The sequence below is a fragment of the Anoplopoma fimbria genome, chromosome 19 (genome assembly GCF_027596085.1).
Source record: "Anoplopoma fimbria isolate UVic2021 breed Golden Eagle Sablefish chromosome 19, Afim_UVic_2022, whole genome shotgun sequence".
Lineage (NCBI taxonomy): Eukaryota > Metazoa > Chordata > Actinopteri > Perciformes > Anoplopomatidae > Anoplopoma > Anoplopoma fimbria.
Window position 1 is genome coordinate 27,511,582 of NC_072467.1, and position 19,628 is coordinate 27,531,209.

The 19,628-nt window shown below is 36.2% G+C and overlaps 1 protein-coding gene across 1 annotated transcript; it reads left to right on the forward strand.

Annotated features, from left to right (window-relative positions):
• The first annotated feature begins 9,696 nt into the window (after positions 1 to 9,696).
• On the forward strand, positions 9,697 to 19,530 carry LOC129108431 (mixed lineage kinase domain-like protein). The gene is made up of 11 exons (XM_054620241.1): positions 9,697 to 9,758; positions 11,292 to 11,733; positions 12,754 to 12,852; positions 13,362 to 13,539; positions 14,113 to 14,213; positions 14,313 to 14,451; positions 15,645 to 15,729; positions 16,338 to 16,480; positions 17,632 to 17,681; positions 18,137 to 18,277; positions 18,736 to 19,530. The coding sequence occupies exons 2-11, from the start codon at positions 11,298 to 11,300 to the stop codon at positions 18,783 to 18,785; spliced, it is 1,422 nt and encodes a 473-aa protein (XP_054476216.1). The 5' UTR covers positions 9,697 to 9,758; positions 11,292 to 11,297; the 3' UTR covers positions 18,786 to 19,530.
• Positions 19,531 to 19,628: the final 98 nt, after the last annotated feature.

Genomic DNA, 19,628 nt, shown 5'->3' on the forward strand with positions numbered 1-19,628 from the left:
TCAAAATTGATGATATTTTTCAAAAGTGAGGATATTTTTCAAAATTGACGATATTTTTTAAAAGTGAGGATATTTTTCAAAAGTGAGGATATTTTTCAAAAGTGAGGATATTTTTCAAAAGTGAGATATTTTTCAAAAGTGAGGATATTTTAGGATATTTTTCAAAAGTGAGGATATTTTTCAAAAGTGAGGATATTTTTCAAAATTGAGATATTTTTCAAAAGTGAGGATATTTTTCAAAAGTGAGGATATTTTTAGAAAATTGAGGATATTTTTCAAAAGTGAGGATATTTTTCAAAATTGAGATATTTTAAAAAGTGAGGATATTTTTAAAAGTGAGGATATTTTACGAAAGTGAGGATATTTTTCAAAAGTGAGGATATTTTTCAAAAGTGAGGATATTTTTCAAAATTGAGGATATTTTTCAAAATTGAGGATATTTTTCAAAAGTGAGGATATTTTTCAAAATGAGGATATTTTTAAAAAGTGAGGATATTTTTGAGGATTTTTTCAAAATGAGGATATTTTTTTCAAAAGTGAGGATATTTTTCAAAAGTGAGGATATTTTTCAAAAGTGAGATATTTTTCAAAAGTGAGGATATTTTTCAAAAAGTTTCAAAATTGATGATATTTTTCAAAAGTGAGGATATTTTTCAAAATTGAGATATTTTACAAAAGTGAGGATATTTTTCAAAATCGAGGATATTTTTCAAAATTTATGATATTTTTCAAAAGTTAGGATATTTTTTCAAAAGTGAGGATATTTTTCAAAAGCGAGGATATTTTTCAAAAGTGAGGATATTTTTCAAAAGTGAGGATATTTTTCAAAAGTGAGGATATTTTTCAAAAGTGAGGATATTTTTCAAAAGTGAGGATATTTTTCAAAAGTGAGGATATTTTTCAAAAGTGAGGATATTTTTCAAAAGTGAGGATATTTTTCAAAAGTGAGGATATTTTTCAAAATTGATGATATTTTTCAAAAGTGAGGATATTTTTCAAAAGTGAGGATATTTTTCAAAAGTGAGGATATTTTTCAAAAGTGTGGATATTTTTCAAAAGTGAGGATATTTTTCAAAATTGACTATATTTTTCAAAATTGTAAATATTTTATTAAAGTGAGGATATTTTTAGGAAGTGAGGATATTTTTCAAAAGTGAGGATATTTTTCAAAAGTGAGGATATTTTTTTCAAAAGTGTAGATATTTTTTCAAAAGTGAGGATATTTTTCAAAAGTGAGGATATTTTTAAAAGTGAGGATATTTTTCAAAAAAGTGAGGATATTTTTAGAAAATGACGATATTTTTCAAAAGTGAGGACATTTTTCAAAATGGTAGATATTTTACTAAAGTGAGGATATTTTACAAAGTGAGGATATTTTTCAAAAGTGAGGATATTTTTCAAAAGTGAGATATTTTTTTCAAAAGTGAGGATATTTTTTTTTCAAAAGTGAGGATATTTTTCAAAAGTGAGGATATTTTTCAAAAGTGAGGATATTTTTCAAAAGTGAGGATATTTTTCAAAAGTGAGGATATTTTTCAAAAGTGAGGATATTTTTAGAAAGTGAGGATATTTTTAAAAATATTTTTCAAAATTGAGGATATTTTTCAAAAGTGATGATATTTTTCAAAAGTGAGATATTTTTCAAAAATTGAGATATTTTTCAAAAGTGAGGATATTTTTCAAAAGTGAGGATATTTTTCAAAAGTGAGGATATTTTTCAAAAATGAGGATATTTTTCAAAAGTGAGGATATTTTCAGAAAGTCAGGATATTTTTAAAAATTTAGGATATTTTTAAAAATTGACGATATTTTTAAAAAGCGAGTATATTTTTTTTTCAAAATTGATGATATTTTAAAATTGATGATATTTTTCAAAAGTGAGATATTTTTCAAAATTGAGATATTTTTCAAAAGTGAGGATATTTTTCAAAAGTGAGGATATTTTTCAAAAGTGAGATATTTTTCAAAAGTGAGGATATTTTTTCAAAAGTGAGATATTTTTCAAAAAGAGATATTTTTTCAAAGTGAGGATATTTTTCAAAAGTGAGGATATTTTTCAAAAGTGAGAATATTTTTCAAAAGTGAGGATATTTTTCAAAAGTGAGGATATTTTTCAAAAGTGAGGATATTTTTCAAAATTGAGGATATTTTTCAAAAGTGAGGATATTTTTCAAAAGTGAGGATATTTTTCAAAATTGATGATATTTTTCAAAAGTGAGAAATTTTTTTAAAATTGACAATATTTTTCAAAAGTGAGATTTTTACAAAAGTGAGGATATTTTTTTCAAAAGTGAGGATATTTTTCAAAAGTGAGGATATTTTTCAAAAGTGAGGATATTTTTCAAAAGTGAGGATATTTTTCAAAAGTGAGGATATTTTCCAAAGTGAGGATATTTTTCAAAATTGAGGATATTTTTCAAAAGTGAGGATATTTTTCAAAAGTGAGGATATTTTTCAAAAGTGAGGATATTTTTCAAAATTGTAGATATTTTTCAAAAGTGAGGATATTTTTCAAAAGTGAGGATATTTTTCAAAAGTGAGGATATTTTTCAAAAGTGAGGATATTTTTCAAAAGTAAGGTATTTTACCAAAATTGATGATATTTTTCAAAAGTGAGGATATTTTTCAAAAGTGTAGATATTTTTCAAAAGTGAGGATATTTTTCAAAAGTTGAGGATATTTTTCAAAATTGATGATATTTTTCAAAAGTGTAGATATTTTTCAAAATTGTAGATATTTTACAAAAGTGAGGATATTTTTAGAAAGTGAGGATATTTTTCAAAAGTGAGGATATTTTTCAAAAGTGTAGATATTTTTCAAAAGTGAGGATATTTTTCAAAAGTGAGGATATTTTTCAAAAGTGAGGATATTTTTCAAAAGTGAGGATATTTTTCAAAATGAGGATATTTTTCAAAAGTGAGATATTTTTCAAAAGTGAGGATATTTTTCAAAAGTGAGGATATTTTTCAAAAGTGAGGATATTTTTCAAAAGTGAGGATATTTTTCAAAATTGATGATATTTTTCAAAAGTGAGGATATTTTTCAAAAGTGAGGATATTTTTCAAAAGTGAGGATATTTTTCAAAAGTGAGGATATTTTTCAAAAGTGAGGATATTTTTCAAAATTGATGATATTTTTCAAAATTGTAGATATTTTTCAAAATTGTAGATATTTTACTAAAGTGAGGATATTTTTAGAAAGTGAGGATATTTTTCAAAATTGGATATTTTTCAAAAGTGAGATATTTTTCAAAAGTGAGGATATTTTTCAAAAGTGAGGATATTTTTAAAAGTGAGGATATTTTTCAAAAGTAGATATTTTTCAAAAGTGAGGATATTTTTCAAAAGTGAGGATATTTTTCAAAAGTGAGGATATTTTCCAAAGTGAGGATATTTTTAGAAAGTGAGGATATTTTAGAAAAAGAGAGAAAAGGCTTCTGCTGTGATTGTAATGCTGCACTGATTATGGAAAATGAGCCGATGATAAGGGTGTGTCTTAGCCTAAAGAAAATCAGGTATTGCAGGTTTAATTTAATTATTGAGAGCAACCACTGCTGCAGTTTCCATGTAGGGTATGTCAGTCTGAATGATGTAGGGAAACATGGAAGTTTGAGATGAAAAAAACACATGCTGTAAAATATACTCTGTGGATATATCAGCAGTAATAACACATGGCAGAAAAAAGTGACCTTGCGTTTTATCCAATTGCACCTTTAGAATTCTAGATGTTCTTCTCAGGGTGTGTTTGGATCAAATATAGAGCAATTATTTGTTTGTACAAAATAATTTGTCGTTGTGAGGGCAAAAGGAAAAGGAAAAAAAAAGGGGAAAAAAAGGTTAGATGATGGTGGTGAGAGAAAGGAGTGATACAAAATGAGTTAATAATCCAGATATCATGTTAGAAAGCTCCAACAGTCCTGCAGTCATCCTGCAAAGAAAAATAAACGCAAGTCAGCAGGAGGAGCAGTAAGTCACACACTTCAGGTCCTGCTCAACAGATATTTTATTTTAAATTAACTATTTCACTTCAGCTCAGGTCAGTTCAATTGGCGCAATTTGCTGTTTTGTTCAGTCGGGTTATGTTCACTTCACTGTGGTACAAGTCATTTTCAATCCAAGCTAACTGCCTCTCTCTCTCTACAGCTAATCATGTATAACATGGATTTCTACCGGTCCCAAGCGGATTTGACCTTAACCCTCTGTTCAAAAATCTACCAGTTGGCTGCGAATGCGAAGGCCAACAAGAGGCGCTGCCAGGAGGTCGCCCAGAGAGTCAAAGTACTGGAGGGACTGGTTCATACCGCCAAACAAAGAGAGCAGGGCGGGATCTCTGACTCTGTTCTGATGAACGCTCTGCAGGAACTCTGCAGCACTCTGGAATCTGCCAAGACGCTGATGGAGAAATTGTCAAAGAGCTTGCGGATGTCCAGCAGCAATGAGAACAAGTTCTCCAATGTGGACGAAAGGCTCGATGATAACTTCCAGATACTGTTTGGGGCTCTTGCGATTGACCAGGGGAACCCGCTGGACCAAGTGTATGATACTTCTGCAGGAAAGACACAGCCTCATACCAACCCCACATCCTCTATGCCTCAACCCAGCGCCTTGCCTCCCTCGACACCACCTTACCCCAAAGCCACAAGTTCTCAATCCAGCCCCATGCCATCTTTCACACCATCTTCGACACCGCCTTACCCCAAAGCCACAAGGTCTCAACCCAGCTCCATCCCTCCCTCGACACCGCCTTACCCCAAAGTCACAAGGTCTCAACCCAGCTCCATCCCTCCCTCGCCACCGTCTTACCCCAAAGCCACAAGGTCTCAACCCAGCACCATCCCTCCCTTGACACCGCCTTACCCCAAAGCCACAATGCATCAACCCAGCACCATGTCCCAGTATAACCACACAGCCCCAATGCCTCAACCCAGCACCATGTCCCAGTATAACCCCACAGCCCCAATGCCTCAACCCAGCACCATGTCCCAGTATAACCCCACAGCTCTAATGCCTCAACCCAACACTATGACCTCCATGCCTGCGCCTATCGGCTGGCTAATGCCCTCCAACTCCATGCCCCCCCTGTCCTCCGTCCCTTTCTCCACCCCTACAGTCCCAAATTCTGACATGGGCATGATGGCCCCAATTGGGTTTGTAACAGAAAATACCTCTGCTGTACCAAACTATGGCCAAACTAGGCCTTACCTAAACTAAGAGAAACACATGTTTAAAGTGAAACATTTCATGTGTTTGTGAGACAAGGCGAGATGGGTAGGCTCATGGAAATAGAAATTGAAAAGAGCAGACATTCCCATATCAAATAAACGTAGAGTGGTGGCCATTTTTATTTGTGCCCTTGCCCTTGCCACCAACTGGTTACTAAACTTCCTCACAAACAGACCACAGCACCTCCTCCACTCTAGTGTCATAAAACGGAGCACCCCAGGGCTGTGTGCTCGGCCCCCTCCTGTTGTACTTAATCCTCCACGCTCCACTTACAATATAGTTATTTTTGTGTGTTTTCTTATGTTGGAAAATGGGACTACGAGCTGGATTGTGTTGCACAACCCTGTTGTACTATAAATAACCTTGTAACCTTGTAACCTTTGTAACCCTGTGATAGCTTTTAACCAACAAAACTAAGTTTATTGCTGCTTTTGGGAAAGATTGTATTTCTGCAAGAGCGTTTCTGTTTCTGTCTCTAAACACTTCTTACATTTAAGTGTCTGTTCAGTAAAAGTTTACAGGGGCATTTATTCTGTTTGTATTCAATATGTGCACTATTCATTATTATGATTTTATTATTTCTAAGTGAGACACTTTTTTTTTACGTTTTTGTAATGGAAATACTAGTAACCATCTACATATGCATATTTTTACCTCATATTCAATGGCTTAAAGGATTTATAGCAATTTAAACGGTGGTGTGTGTAGAACATGTAAATCAGTAATAATTGATGATGATGAACTGTATGTATGGAGAACAATAACTTCTTGTTAAAAATGTTAGAGAACTTTTTTGTGATTAAAGGAGCAATCAGTAACTTCAAAACTTGAATGTGGAGAGTGATTTTTGACATCTTGAACACATCTGTCATAAAAGATTAAAATTCACTTCCAACTTCATGTCATACATTGTATTTTTTCTCTATCTTTTATGATCCGTAACAACTAATCATGGTCATAATATCTTCATGGTCTTTTACAGATCACTGTGTGCAATATTTGTCCATGATCAGAAAGATCCACATTTCTTCAGATTCAAAGCACAATCTTGTGGTCATTAGATTGAATTGATGACTGTTATTACTGATTTTTGACATAGTAAGTCCTGTGTTATGCACATACACCCTGCATCACACAAAAACAATCTCTTTGAGTCTCCGTAAGAGCATTTTTTTCAAATCTGATTTGGCTTCACATGGTGAAATTAACCAGATATCAGTTCATCTAAGAAAATCAAACTAGTTGTATGAAGTTCAAGAAATGTGAGCTGCTAAACACACATGGAACATGAGGTTTGGTGCTTGTGTTCAAACCAGTCATAAGTTACTGTGAACTGAAGCTGCTCTTAAAGTGATCCACTGTCTGGTCAGCTCTTGAGGACACATTCACAAAACTCAGTGCAGGTTCAGGACTAAAACTATTGAAATATGCACAAACAGTCTTTATATGTGGGTAATTCTGTTTTATTTATTCCACTTGTTGTACAAATTTGTCCAGCATTAGCCTTATTTCCACTTTGATGGCCTGTCAATCACTGTGTAGCCCCGCCCTAAAGCATACCCTGCTTTATGATAATTTTTTCTCTAAATGGAGCATAATTTACTAAATGAACATCATGCTGTATTGAAGAAGACTTGAAACTAGAGATTGAGACCATAAACTCATGTTTACAATGTTTACTGAGGGAATAATTTAACTTTGACTCCACTCTTTGCAGTATGTCCTCCTGCTCAGCCAACTTCTTCTCCTGCTCCACTATCTTCTTCTTCTGCAACATGTCCTCCCCTGCTCAGCCATGTCCACTATCTTCTTCATCTGCTCAGCCATCGAGAGGAATTAAATCAAGATGTTTACAAGTAGAGTCATTTTCTCATAGACTTCTATACAACCAGAGGAGCGCCCCCGATGGACAGGAGAGAGAATGCAGCATATTTTAGAACTGAGAATCAAATTGTGTTTGTGTTCATAGTCAAATCACAGAAAATAGTGTTTTATACTCAACACAGCTGTGTTCAGTTGGCATGCAGAGAGCTATTTATTTTTCTTCATGTGTAAAGTTAAGGTGTAAAAATACAATTTTACAAGAGTTTTAAAGTATCAACAAAAATGGCAGAAATTGTGTTTTTAGTAAATGGTAAAGAAAACTGCAAAACTCAGGACTCTGCTGTTCTCTACTGCTAGTATGCTCTACTGATTTAACTTGAGATCCACTTCTTCTTCATCTGCTCAGCCAGACGTATCTCATGCTTCTCCAGCTTCTCCCCCTGGTGGACATGCAGAGCCGCAGAGAGAGTCACGAAGGCATCGGTGAGACTTTGTTCAGGTTGTCGAACTCTAATTTGTAGCAGCCAGATTTCACCACCTGAGTTGAATGACTCAATGAATTTAGAAATCAGCTCATAACAAAACCTTGTTGAGATTCTCCAAAGCTTGTTGACATCATCGGAGAGTTGCTCCGGCTCCTTCTGTAAGATGAAAAGTGCCAGTTTCTCCAGAGTCATTTTCTCATAGACTTCTATACAACCAGAGGAGTCGCCCCCTGATGGACAGGAGAGAGAATGCAGGTTTAACACATGAAGATTTGACTTCACTCGTCAGAACCAGAGGCTCTGAACTCAGATCTGTCTAACTAGGCAGAGCTTATCAAATATGAATCTTCTTTTATGGAATTATCTATTTCTCACCTTAAATATTTTCAGAACCATATTTTAGTTACTGTTAAGCTGTAACATGGCCGCCATGTTGAAAGCAGTTGAGCCAAAAAGAAGCACCCCCCCACCAACAGAAGCACATTTTTCTTATTTTACACCTGAACAGTGACTAAAATGTAATCCTAAAAACATTTGAGGTTAGAAAAAAATTATGCAGCAACATAATCTATATTCATGTTTGATCAGAACTGCCCCGGTTTGACAGTTTGATCTGAAATTTAGTGATTGACAGCTGGGTTAATAGAATCCTCTGCGCTGATTAGTTGTTTTCCTTTAGCTGTAAATCTTTTCCACAAACATATGATGATCTTATGGAATATGATGCATTGCTGTACATTAATCAAGCCAACAGAAGAGTTAAAATGCAACATACACATTAATGCAGCAGTACGGGTTGCTTTCATTTAGCATTTGTAGCTAAACCTACGAAAATACATGCGCTGTAATTCATAGATATCGCACAAAATCTATTTGTATGTTATCCAATTAATCATGAAACAGGACGTGTAAAGACCGCAAAAAACCCACACAGAGCAGGAGGGAGGGGAGGTTGACAGGTCAAATAATAAACAGTGTTTCCTGCAGGAAACCGCTGTTTGTCCCTCGTGTGAAACGAGAAGTCTACATTGATTTATCCGTCACTTAACTTCTGTATTTCAGTAACGACTCTTCAGAAGTTATTTTAACCCAAACAACGACCTTTTCCTGAACCTTACTAAGTAGTTCTGTAGCCTAAAAAGATTTTGAAAAGACTGTTTGCATGTAACAAGCGTAAATTAACACGTGTTGTTGGACTTGCATGAAAAAACGCATGGAAAATATGGAGTTTTTTGTAAGATATCATACAAACCGTCGCATCAGGATATTTTGATCAGAAACATCATATATAATTGAAATACACTGGAACATTTTACTGCACTGTCAATACTTTTACTTTAAGTACTTTCATTAGGTTTGTATGCAGCACTTTCCCTTAGTGGATTAGTACTTTTACTGCAGTAATGGATCTGAGTGCATGTTTAAGAGCATTTTGATCGACTGGCAACAACAGTGACGAGGTTCAGTGAAAAGATGAACTGTCTGTGTCTTTGTGCACTATTTTTATTTTTTTGGACAATTATGTTATTTTTTCGACATAATATTACATAAAAACATACACTTCACATTGCACATGAAGGCACACTTTAACAAAACACATTTACATACATTACATGGGATCTAATGGCAGTAATGCTTGTTTTGCTGTTGTACTTGCTGACACAGTATTTCAATTACAACTTTGTGGATAAAAAGAGATGATAAGAAGATAATAAAAATGAATAGTAGTTCACTACAAAGCCGTAGAGAAATATTCTTTCCCCAGAAATTTCATGAATGAGCCCAAAATCTTAACAAAAGTGTTGTATTTCCCTTTTACTGTACATAAACACAATGCAACAATCCATCAAGTGGACTTTTCTTGCTTGGTCTATTCATAGATTTCCATGACAGAGCCTCTTTTTGTCTTGTTACTAAAAAAAAATCATAATCTCAGTAAGTGTGAGCATAAAACCAGCCAGTGTGGCCGATAAATCCCCAAATACAACAGCTTGCAAGTCTCATCTGCAGCGACTTCTGCTTCTTCTTCTTCTACTTCAGTGGAGAAGTAAATAAGAACCGGGTGTGTCATGAATCACACTCAAGAGGAGGAGGGGGGAGGGCTGCAAATTGTGGCAGAGTTACAGGAAGTACTGAGCAGCCGGAGGAGGAGCTGAGGGCTGCAGTTTCATTTTTAACACACAAACACACACCAGAAGTACCTGAGACAAGAAGCTTTTCATTGCAGGTAAATAATCTTTATGTTTTTCAAATCATCTGTAGAGTAAACATCTCTGCTGACTGCTCTTTATGTGTCTCTTTATTGTCAGAGGAGTGGCAGCTTTGATTTTTCTCATGCAAATCAATGTACAGAGAGAGAGAGAGAGAGAGAGAGAGAGAGAGAGAGAGAGAGAGAACAAAAGAACAAGTATAAACCTATTAAACAAATAAATAGAAATGTTCTGTTTTTGAGTCTGAGCAGCTGAGGATTTGCAAGCAAACAAGAAATCAATAGAAACTGTCTGTGGAGCCGCGGAACAGTTATTATAGATGGGTGTTTTTAGAGAGCAATACTTTTTATTTTAATCAAGCAGCTTACTTCAAACAGATAAATCATATCATATCATATTTTTATCTCAAGTTACAGTTACAACATGTTCTGACACCTGAAGCTGCCGAGATTTATTACCATGTGAATGACCAAAAGAAACCCTGAGGCACTAAAACCTAATCTTTAAAGATCATTCTTTCTGTTTCCCCTCTGTTAAATCAAAGGTTTCACTTCATGTTGTAGAGATCATTTTCTTTGACAAAGGGTTGTGTGCAGTGGTGGAATAGAACAAGTATGTACATTAACTCAAGTAAAGTACCAACCTAAGTACATGTTCTGCTATTTTCTACTTCTCCTCCACCAATTTTCAGAAGTAAATAGTTTTCTTTTTACTTTACATCTCAGAGGTAAATATTGTTAATTTTAAGGTAAAACCTCATACCTCCAGATGTGTTGATGTTGAATGTTTGTGATGAACTGAAGGATGAAGTGTTTCCTTTATGTGTTGAGAAAATCCTCCTACTTCTTCAGATAAATAAACTCTTTAAAAAGCCTCTTGGATCAGCTGGAAAATGCATCGTCACAAAGCTGAAAACAGGCTGTTTGTTCTTTTTAGAGATACGAGGTTCTCACAGGACAGCGATTAAAACATGATGATCTTATAGAACATGATGCATTGCTGTAGATTAAACTAGACAACAGGATATAGAGGAGTTACAGTGAAACATACACATTAATGCAGCAGGATTATTAATCCAGAAACATCAGATAGAATAGTAAAACGCTGACAGCCTCCCTGATTGGATTTTGGAGTGACGTTCCCTCTGGGAAATCTTCTCTGCACATAACATCAGCTCAGCTCACCTGAATGCCAATAAATTCCCTGTGATTAAATTCATGTCAGCCCAGGTCAATACAGAGCTAGTTGCCGGTAATTACAGTGAACCTGTTATGTTGTGAAACCTGTCCTTCAATCTGAGAATCGGCTGTTTGATTCCGAATGTCCTCGTCAATGTGTTCATGGGCAAGACACTTAACCGCCAAATTTCTCCCCTAGGCGGTGTCATCGGTGTGTGATGGGTGTTTATGTTAGTTTGTTCTGATGGGGTTAAATCGCTTTGAGTGTTCAGAGGTCTAGAAAAGCGCTGTACAAGTACAAGTCCATTTACCAACTTAAACTAGAATTGATTTTCTTTCAGCTCTGATTTATTCCATTTTCATTCTCTCCAGCTCAACATGGACTTCATTGATCCCATCCTGTCCATTGCCTCAGAGATCTACTCCCTGGTTGAGAAGGTGAAGGCCAATAAGAAGCGCAGCGAGCGCGTTTGTGGGCGAGTCAAAGCCCTGGACACGCTGGTGAGGTCCATCAAAAAGAGGGAGCGAGGACAAACCTCTGCCGACGTGGAAACGGCCCTGAAGGAACTCTCCTTCACTCTGAAATCGGCGCAGGAGCTCGTCACGAAATACACTGTGGAGACCTGGGTGAAGCGCCTCCTGAAGGCCGGCAGCCATGAGGACGAGTTCAACAGTGTGAACGAACGCCTCAATGACGCCTTCCAGGTCCTGTCTGGAGCTCTGCAGGTGGAGCAGAGCAACGTGCTGCGCCAGGTGTTTGAGCTGAATGAAGACGAGGCGGACAGGAGGGAGGACGACGCCGATCTGCAGAAACGTGAGCGAAACTGACGTTGACTTGTAGAGTTTGTTGTGTGAAGGTGATCAGAATCAGCTGAGCTTGAATTTGATCTCGTAGTTTTAATCTTTAAACGTCTTATAAATCTTATAAATCAGCTTTTCAGATGGTTTCAAAATGCAAAAACTGTGGTATGGCTTAAGTTCCCTTTCCAATGCGGGACCTTTTTTTTCAGAACTCTTGAATCTATTTAAACACTTGTTTGCATCCTGCATGCGTTCACCTCATCGGACAACTGGAAGCAGTTGTATGATACCTCTTATGGCTGTATGAGGGTTAAAAATACTGTGCAATGAAAATGCAGCACTTTATCCACTACATTTGGGTTTCAATCACCTTAAATGACGGCTGACCTGAGGTGTTTATGTTGGTTTGGTTTTCAGGCTCTTTTGTATTACGAAAAAGCCAGATGAGAGAAATGTTACTAATAGGCTAAACTATTAGAGCGATTAAGAGATGGTCTGCTGTTGCATGAAAGCATGGTGGAAATAGCAAGCTAGCTAGTGGACAGTTAGCTATTTAGCCAGCTCGCTCATTCCCCCATGCTTCCACCATGACAACTGCAATGGCTTCCTTCCTAAACATGCCCTACAAGGTTTCGCTAACGTTACATAGATTCAGGTTAATCACGGTTTGTTACACAGCGATCGTCCAGTAGAGAATTAAGTTGTTAAGTTTACTAATTTAGTGGCTGGCTAGTTAGCATTCTAACTGGCTAATTCCACAATACTTTCATGCTACACTGGTTTTAGAACATGAGGTGGCCAGCGGCAGAACTGCGTCCAAACGTACTTCAGCTCCCGAATGCTCTCCTCGGCAAAGCAGTCAGCAAATGTGGTCCCATGATGATAACTTTCTCCAGTAACAGTAGAGAAGCTCTTTTTTCAGCCATTAAAAGAAACAAACCAACAAAACTTGCTCACCAGGGTTAACTAATGGTAACTAACAGGATTCAGTGTCTGTTTTGTTTTGGTTCATCACTGTTTGTTTGCCCCTCAGAGCTCCTGGAATTCTTGGAGAAGCAGCAGGAGGAAACAAATGCCATGCAGAGAGAAATGGAATTCATCAAAATCAACGTGGAAAAGCTCGTTGCAAACTGTGAGTTCACGAAAACCACTTCAACATACACTACGAATACATTCATCATGTGGACACAACCACAACTCCGCAGGAATGTTAAGTTTAGGCAACAAAACCAACAGTAAGGTTTAGGCAACAGAAACATCTACAATAAAACTACAACATGGTCTTCTGGTTCAAAGTCTTGTTTGTTGGACCCATTGACATCACCTCTCGCCCACCAGTATTTTTGGACATAATGAACTACTTCACTTGCTGTGACTGTTGCTTCGTCACATGGATGAATAAAGTTCCTAAGTAACTTTCCTGAGCGGCACGAAGAAAACGACATTCTATGTCCCTGTACGATACTTTGCTGGAAAGGTTGATGATGTGTCAGTGTTCACATCTTGTTTATTTCCTAACCCCCAAGTGGACAAAAAAACCACCAGTTGTTGTGGCTTTAATGAACATAGTCTGATAACTGTAAGTGGGAAGCATATGATAAAATCAAACACAAACTAACTTGTGAACATGTGTTTTCACAGTGAATAAGCCCAGCATCACTGATGAAGACATCCGGATGATCAAACCAAATGAGCTGAACTACGAATATCCCAAAGAGCCCTTCATGAAAACACAAACCTCAGAGGTCTACAAAGGAGAATACCGCAGATTCCCGGTGGCCATCAAGAGATACACTGAGCCTATGAACACCAGCCCCAGGTCTGTGACACATTTCAGGACAATACTCAATCAAAATACAGGAAAATACTCCCTTTTTCATTGGAGAGTAATACTAATGTGATTTTACTTTTAATTTTTTGGCTGCATAAAGTTTAAAATCTGGATTTGCAGACAATCAGAGGACCAGATTATTTGTTTTTCTGGAGGCTTTAATTCGTATGTAGACTGAAATAAAAGACAAACTGGAAGAACGACCCTTTCTCTGTTGCTCTTCCTGAGGTTTCTTCCTTTTTTTTGCAGTTCTGATTTTAAGACACATTGGGCTTTTAGTTAACATGGAGCCCCATAATTATCACTTCACTTCTCTCAAACCAATGTCACTTTCAAGGCAGCTGCACGGATAAAACAGACGCATTGACTGGATTGATGGGATTTGAATAAGATCTGAAGAAATCATATGCTGTAAAACCACAAATGTAACTTTGGATATATTGACTTCAGATCTGCAGATTTGTATGTCAGTGACTGCTCAGTCTTCATATTCATACACATGCTTGTGTATGGATGTACATACTGTAACTGTCAAATATTCACTGTCAGTATTCTCTCCAGCGAGGTGCGGAAAGTTTTCAATAAGGAGGTTGAAACCATGAGGCGCTTTGAGTCGCCCAACATCCTGCGAATGTTTGGCATCTGTGTCCAGGATGAGGACGGTGAGTGAACTGTAGAACATAAAGGACATCAGAGGGAATCGGGCACATTGCACATTTAAAATTACATGTATTTGATGTGTTTTAATTACCTTTTTTTAGGGCCCAACCCTCAGTTCCTCATCATCATGGAGTACTGTGAGAAGGGAAGCCTCCGTCAGGTCCTGGACTCAGAAGGTAGCAGTCTGTCCTGGCCCACGAAGGCTCGTATGTGTCGGGACGCAGCGCGAGGACTCTACCGGTCAGTCTTCTACAATCATTAATTATATGTCTGGTTCATTTAAATGACCTATGAGTAAATTATGAAAACAAAGACATTTATTTGTGCAGGCAGGATTAAAAAAAAGATAACTTACATTTTGGCTGTAACATTGAAAAAGAATCACTATTGTGCATGCTGTAGAGGAATAAGCACTTTAGGCAGTAGTGAAAGTAGCAATACCACAGTTTAGAAATACTCTCTTCCAAGTCAAATAGAGCTGCAACGATTAGCCATTTGACAGAAAAAAAATCACCAACTACTGCTTTAAATTAATTAATAATTTAACTAAGTAAAAGCTGTTTTTCCGCCGCTATAACTCAAACTAAATATGGAGATCTCCTGCTTTTGATTTATAGTATATTCAACTGAATATGTTTGGTTTTTGGACTTTGAGAAACTGGCTATTTTCGACGTTTTATAGACCAAATGATGAATCAATTATTCTAGAAAATAATTCTGCATTCAAAAATCGGACTTCCATAAAAGAACAGAATTGTTAGCATTTAAATAAGCTTAAATTACTAAAAAGATCATTTCAAATTCAAAAAATATATAAATTCTGATGTTTCAAGTGCCACTAATACACACACATTTTCCTTGATAATAATGTAATTATGACCGCTGGTGGAAGAAGTTTTCAAATATTTTACTTAAGTAAAAAAAAACAATACCACAGTGTTGAAATTAATTTGAAAAAGTTGCAAAAGTATTAGCATCAGAATATAGTGGATATACAGAATCAACTTGATTATAATTGTTAATCCATTTGGGTTCATCACTTTAATATCACAGCTGATCAAAATGAGCTAATTCTTATTAGTTTTTATGTTGCTTGGTGGCTTAAATCATAATAATACATCATCATTTGTTATTTTTTTGTGGTAGAAATCAGAATCTGCAAAGTAACTAAAGCTATTTAAAAAGCACATTATATCCACGTGAAATGTAGTGGAGTAGAAATATAATGCAGCATAAAATTGAAATACTAAAGTAAAATGCAAGTACCTCAAATTGTACTTGAGTACCAGTACTTAGGTAAATACACTTTGTTTGCATGTGCAATACAAATTTTAGATCTGGACGATAAAGGTAACATTTGAACTTAAATTCTGTTTGATTTATTGTTTATGCTAGAAGGTACCATCATGATCATAATCACTGTTTTCTCTCAGACTGCACCATACTGAAGAAAAATCAAAGGTTCACGGCTGCATCAACAGCAACAAGTTCCTGGTGGCTGAAGGCAACACAGTCAAGGTACTGAAGCTAGTGCATGCTGGGATAGCTCACAGCCCACTGGTTGGCCGTATTTAAGGCATTGTGGGGATTCAATGAAGTGTACAGAATGAACAACATAACAGAGTTACAACACATTCAATGTATATGACATAAATGATTCATATAATCACAGTAGTAAGCAGAGTAACTAAGGAAAAAATTAAGACTACTTATAATAAAAGCAGCAATGACTATAGTAGAATTAAAATAATGATATAAGGAATAGTAATAGTAATGTGACTAATAATAATAATCGAAGTAGCAGTGGGTGTCAGCCGGCACGAGGCACGACCACGGTCCAGGTACCACAACGATTTGTGGAAACCTGCGAGGCGAGAAAGCAAAAAGGGCTTCAGGGTGGAAGCAAAGCCAATGTGCGTAATGGTTCAGGGAATAGTAATAGTAATGTGACCAATAATAATAATGGTATTAGCAGTGGGTGTCAGCAGGGACATAGCAGGAGGCACGACCACAGTCCAGGTACAGCCACGATTTATGGAAACCTGCGAGGCGAGAAAGCACAAAGACTCCAGGGTAGAAGCAAAGCCAATAAGCGAAGTTGTTGTTGCTGTTGTTGTTGTTTTTAGCTGGGAGGCTTTGAGCTCGCAAAGACTGAGACGTCGCTGAGAAAGCCAACGAAGGACAAAGAGATCAGGTCTCTGTGCTACTCGTCTCCAGAGATGCTCCACGACATCAACCACGTCTACAGCACAGCGTGTGAGATCTACAGGTCAGATAACAACCAGGAGTCACTCTGGACAGCTGCTCATATTATTGAACATCATTTAAAGAGCCATGCCTACAATGCATGGCTCTTTAAATTATGTTCAATAATGTGGGGACTACTTTCTGTTAAATCACCTTTTATTAAGGGTTTATGAGTTGTTAACAGCAGCTTTATTTATAGTTTTAGGATTGTTACTGACAGCTTTATTAAGGGTTGATGAGTCGTTATTAACAGCTTTATTAAGGGTTTATGAGTTGTTGATAGCGGCTTTATTAATATTTTTAGGATTGTTACTAGCAGCTTTATTCAGGTTTGTTGGTTGTTATTAACAGCTTTATTAGGGGGTTTATGATTTGTTACTGGCAGCTTTAATAAAGATTAATTAGTTGTTAATAACAGCTTTATTAATGATTTATTAGCTGTTACTAACAGCTTTAATAAAGGTGTATGATTTGTTAGAAACAGCTTTATTAAGGATTAATTAGTTGTTACTAACAGCTTTATTAATGATTTGTTGGTTGTTACTAACAGCTTTAATAAGGGTGTATGATTTGTTAGAAACAGCTTTATTAAAAGACTTATTAATGGTTTGAGTCGTTACTAACAGCTTTATTAAGGATTAATTAGTTGTTACGAACAGCTTTATTAATGATTAGTTGGTTGTTATTAACAGCTTTATTAAGGGTTTATGATTTGTTACTTGCGTCTTAATTAAAGATTAATAAGTTGTCACTCGCAGCTTTATTAAAGATTTGTTGGTTGTTACTAACAGCTTTAATAAGGGTTTATGAGTTGTTAATAGCAGTTTTATTAATAGTTTTAGGATTGTTACTAGCAGATTTATTAAGGGTTTATTAGTTGTTAGAAACAGCTTTATTAAAAGCTTTATTAATGGTTTATAAGTTGGACCTATTTTTGGGTGCTTGGTTACAAAAATGTCTCATCGTACAAGCCGTGACGCCGTCTTTTTCTGACTTCTGCAGCGAGTATTAACCATCAATTAAACAAAGACAAACTTTCCTGCTTCAGCTTCATGAATGTTTAAAAAAAACTGTGCACCATGAAACTCAAACATCTACGTGAAGCAACTTTAAGAAAATTCATTTTTGAGTGGAGGTGAACTTTAATTAAAATAAAAAAATTGCGTCTTTCAGCTTTGGAGTCGTCCTGTGGGAAGTTGCAAGCGGCAGAAAGCCTTTTGATGGTACGTACCTGCAGAACAACAACGCCAAACACCAAACACTCACAATGGCAATGCTAACATGAGGATGCTAAGCTAATGTTATGTTCACCATGATCACCATCTTAAGGGGCCGTTCATATGTCGGGAAAAAATGTGACAAGGAATAACCAATTACAGTTGTCGATAGCATATATAGCATGCTAACAAAGCCCTAACTTGGCTTGTTAGCAAGTTGGGTTGATTGGAATGTCTTTAGTTCTGCAGGTATTTGGTCATTAACCAAATGACACATTAAAATGTTGACGTGATGGTGGCGCTTGATGAAAAGTCAAAGGATCACCAGAGTTATTACAGTTTCATCTTCAGGGGAACATGAATGTGTGTCCCAAATATGACGACAAACCATTACATTTAACTTAAAACCTGTAAATATGAAGCTCATGGTGACGCCATATATTTTCTCACTTTTCTTCCAGGTTGGTCAAACAAGGACATCTATGAGAAAGTGTGCAACGATAAAGCTCAAGAGGAGGTCCCAGAAGACTGTCCTGAAGGACTGGGACTTCTGATCAACGCCTGTCGGGCCTATGACGGCTTCCAGAGACCTTCTGCTGGAGGTAACTCACAATCACTGACATCACCACACACACAGCTTTAAGTTCATTGAGATGATGTATCTGCTTACAAACGAGTGAACGAAGTTACTACATGGAACTTTTATCTGGTCCTGAACAAGTCTCAGTTTAGTCCTGATCCTCTATAGACCTCCATCAGTAAACGAGACCATCAGAGAGAAGATCGTCTGTTTCTATATAGTTCTATATAATGATCTAAAAAGCATTTTTCATTTAACCTCATCTTTACGTCAACACTTTCCCCCTCCATGCTTCTATCACATGTGATCATCATAATTAACTATAATATGGACCAAAACACACACAACTGTTAATAATTCATAACTCAAAAGAAACATTTACATTATTTTTAATAATGTGGCAAATTGTGAATAATATACTGTGTAACTAACACGAAACAATAATACTAATACTAGTACTACTGTCTTTCTCTTCTGCAGTGCTGGTGGATAAACTGCAAAGCGTGGTGGATCAGCTAGAGAAGTCGTAAACCTTATTCATCCCTCTTCCTCTTCGTCAGCAGCACTCAGGGCTTCTGGTCACGGACGTCCTCAGGAGAACAAATACCGTTGTTGAGTCATTAAACTGGCCTGTGACTTATTTATAATCCACACATAAAAAGTTTACACAAAGAGCCATGCAATTTTTATTTCAGGTACTTTACTGTGTCTCTTGGAGAAGAACAATGTTAATACCTGCATTGTAACTTTTAATGTTTTAGAAATGATTGCGTGTTAAGGGTCCAAAGCTCCTCATTTTTTAGAACTAGTAGAAATTACAGGGTAACATTATGGGAGATACTATAAATGATTTCAGCTGTGCTACTATGTTTTACAGTACTTATCAACCACACAACGACCTACGCTGTAAATGCTACCTTCTCTCGGTCTATATGTTTACTATGACTATGGGTGGATTATGAGACAGTAGAGTGGCAAAGTCCACATCATTTGGAAAAAATATATACGGTAGTCAATGGCAAAAGACCTCTGAATTGTGCCGTGAATTACACACATGATGTTTGGGAAATTAAAAGAGTCAAGAAAGTCTCAGTTTGTCTAGATTTGTCATTTTACCGTGAAACTGCTCAATGAACTACATCCCTTTTCTTGCGCCTTTTCTTGAGCATTTGTTTGTTTACCACATAATTCCATATGTGTTCCTTCATAGTTTGGATGTCTTCAATATTAATCTACAATGTATAAAAAAAATAAAAATAAAGAAAAACCATTGAATGAGAAGGTGTGTCCAAACTTTTGACTGGTACTGTACATACATATATACATATATATACATACACATATACACATATATATACATACACATATATATA

Excerpts from the sequence above, each read along its gene's own strand:
- LOC129108431 (XM_054620241.1), top strand. The coding sequence starts at position 11,298 with ATGGACTTCATTGATCCCATCCTGTCCATTGCCTCAGAGATCTACTCC. Across the intron at positions 13,540-14,112 it reads CCTATGAACACCAGCCCCAG|CGAGGTGCGGAAAGTTTTCA; the intron begins GTCTGTGACACA and ends TATTCTCTCCAG. Across the intron at positions 14,214-14,312 it reads CTGTGTCCAGGATGAGGACG|GGCCCAACCCTCAGTTCCTC; the intron begins GTGAGTGAACTG and ends ACCTTTTTTTAG.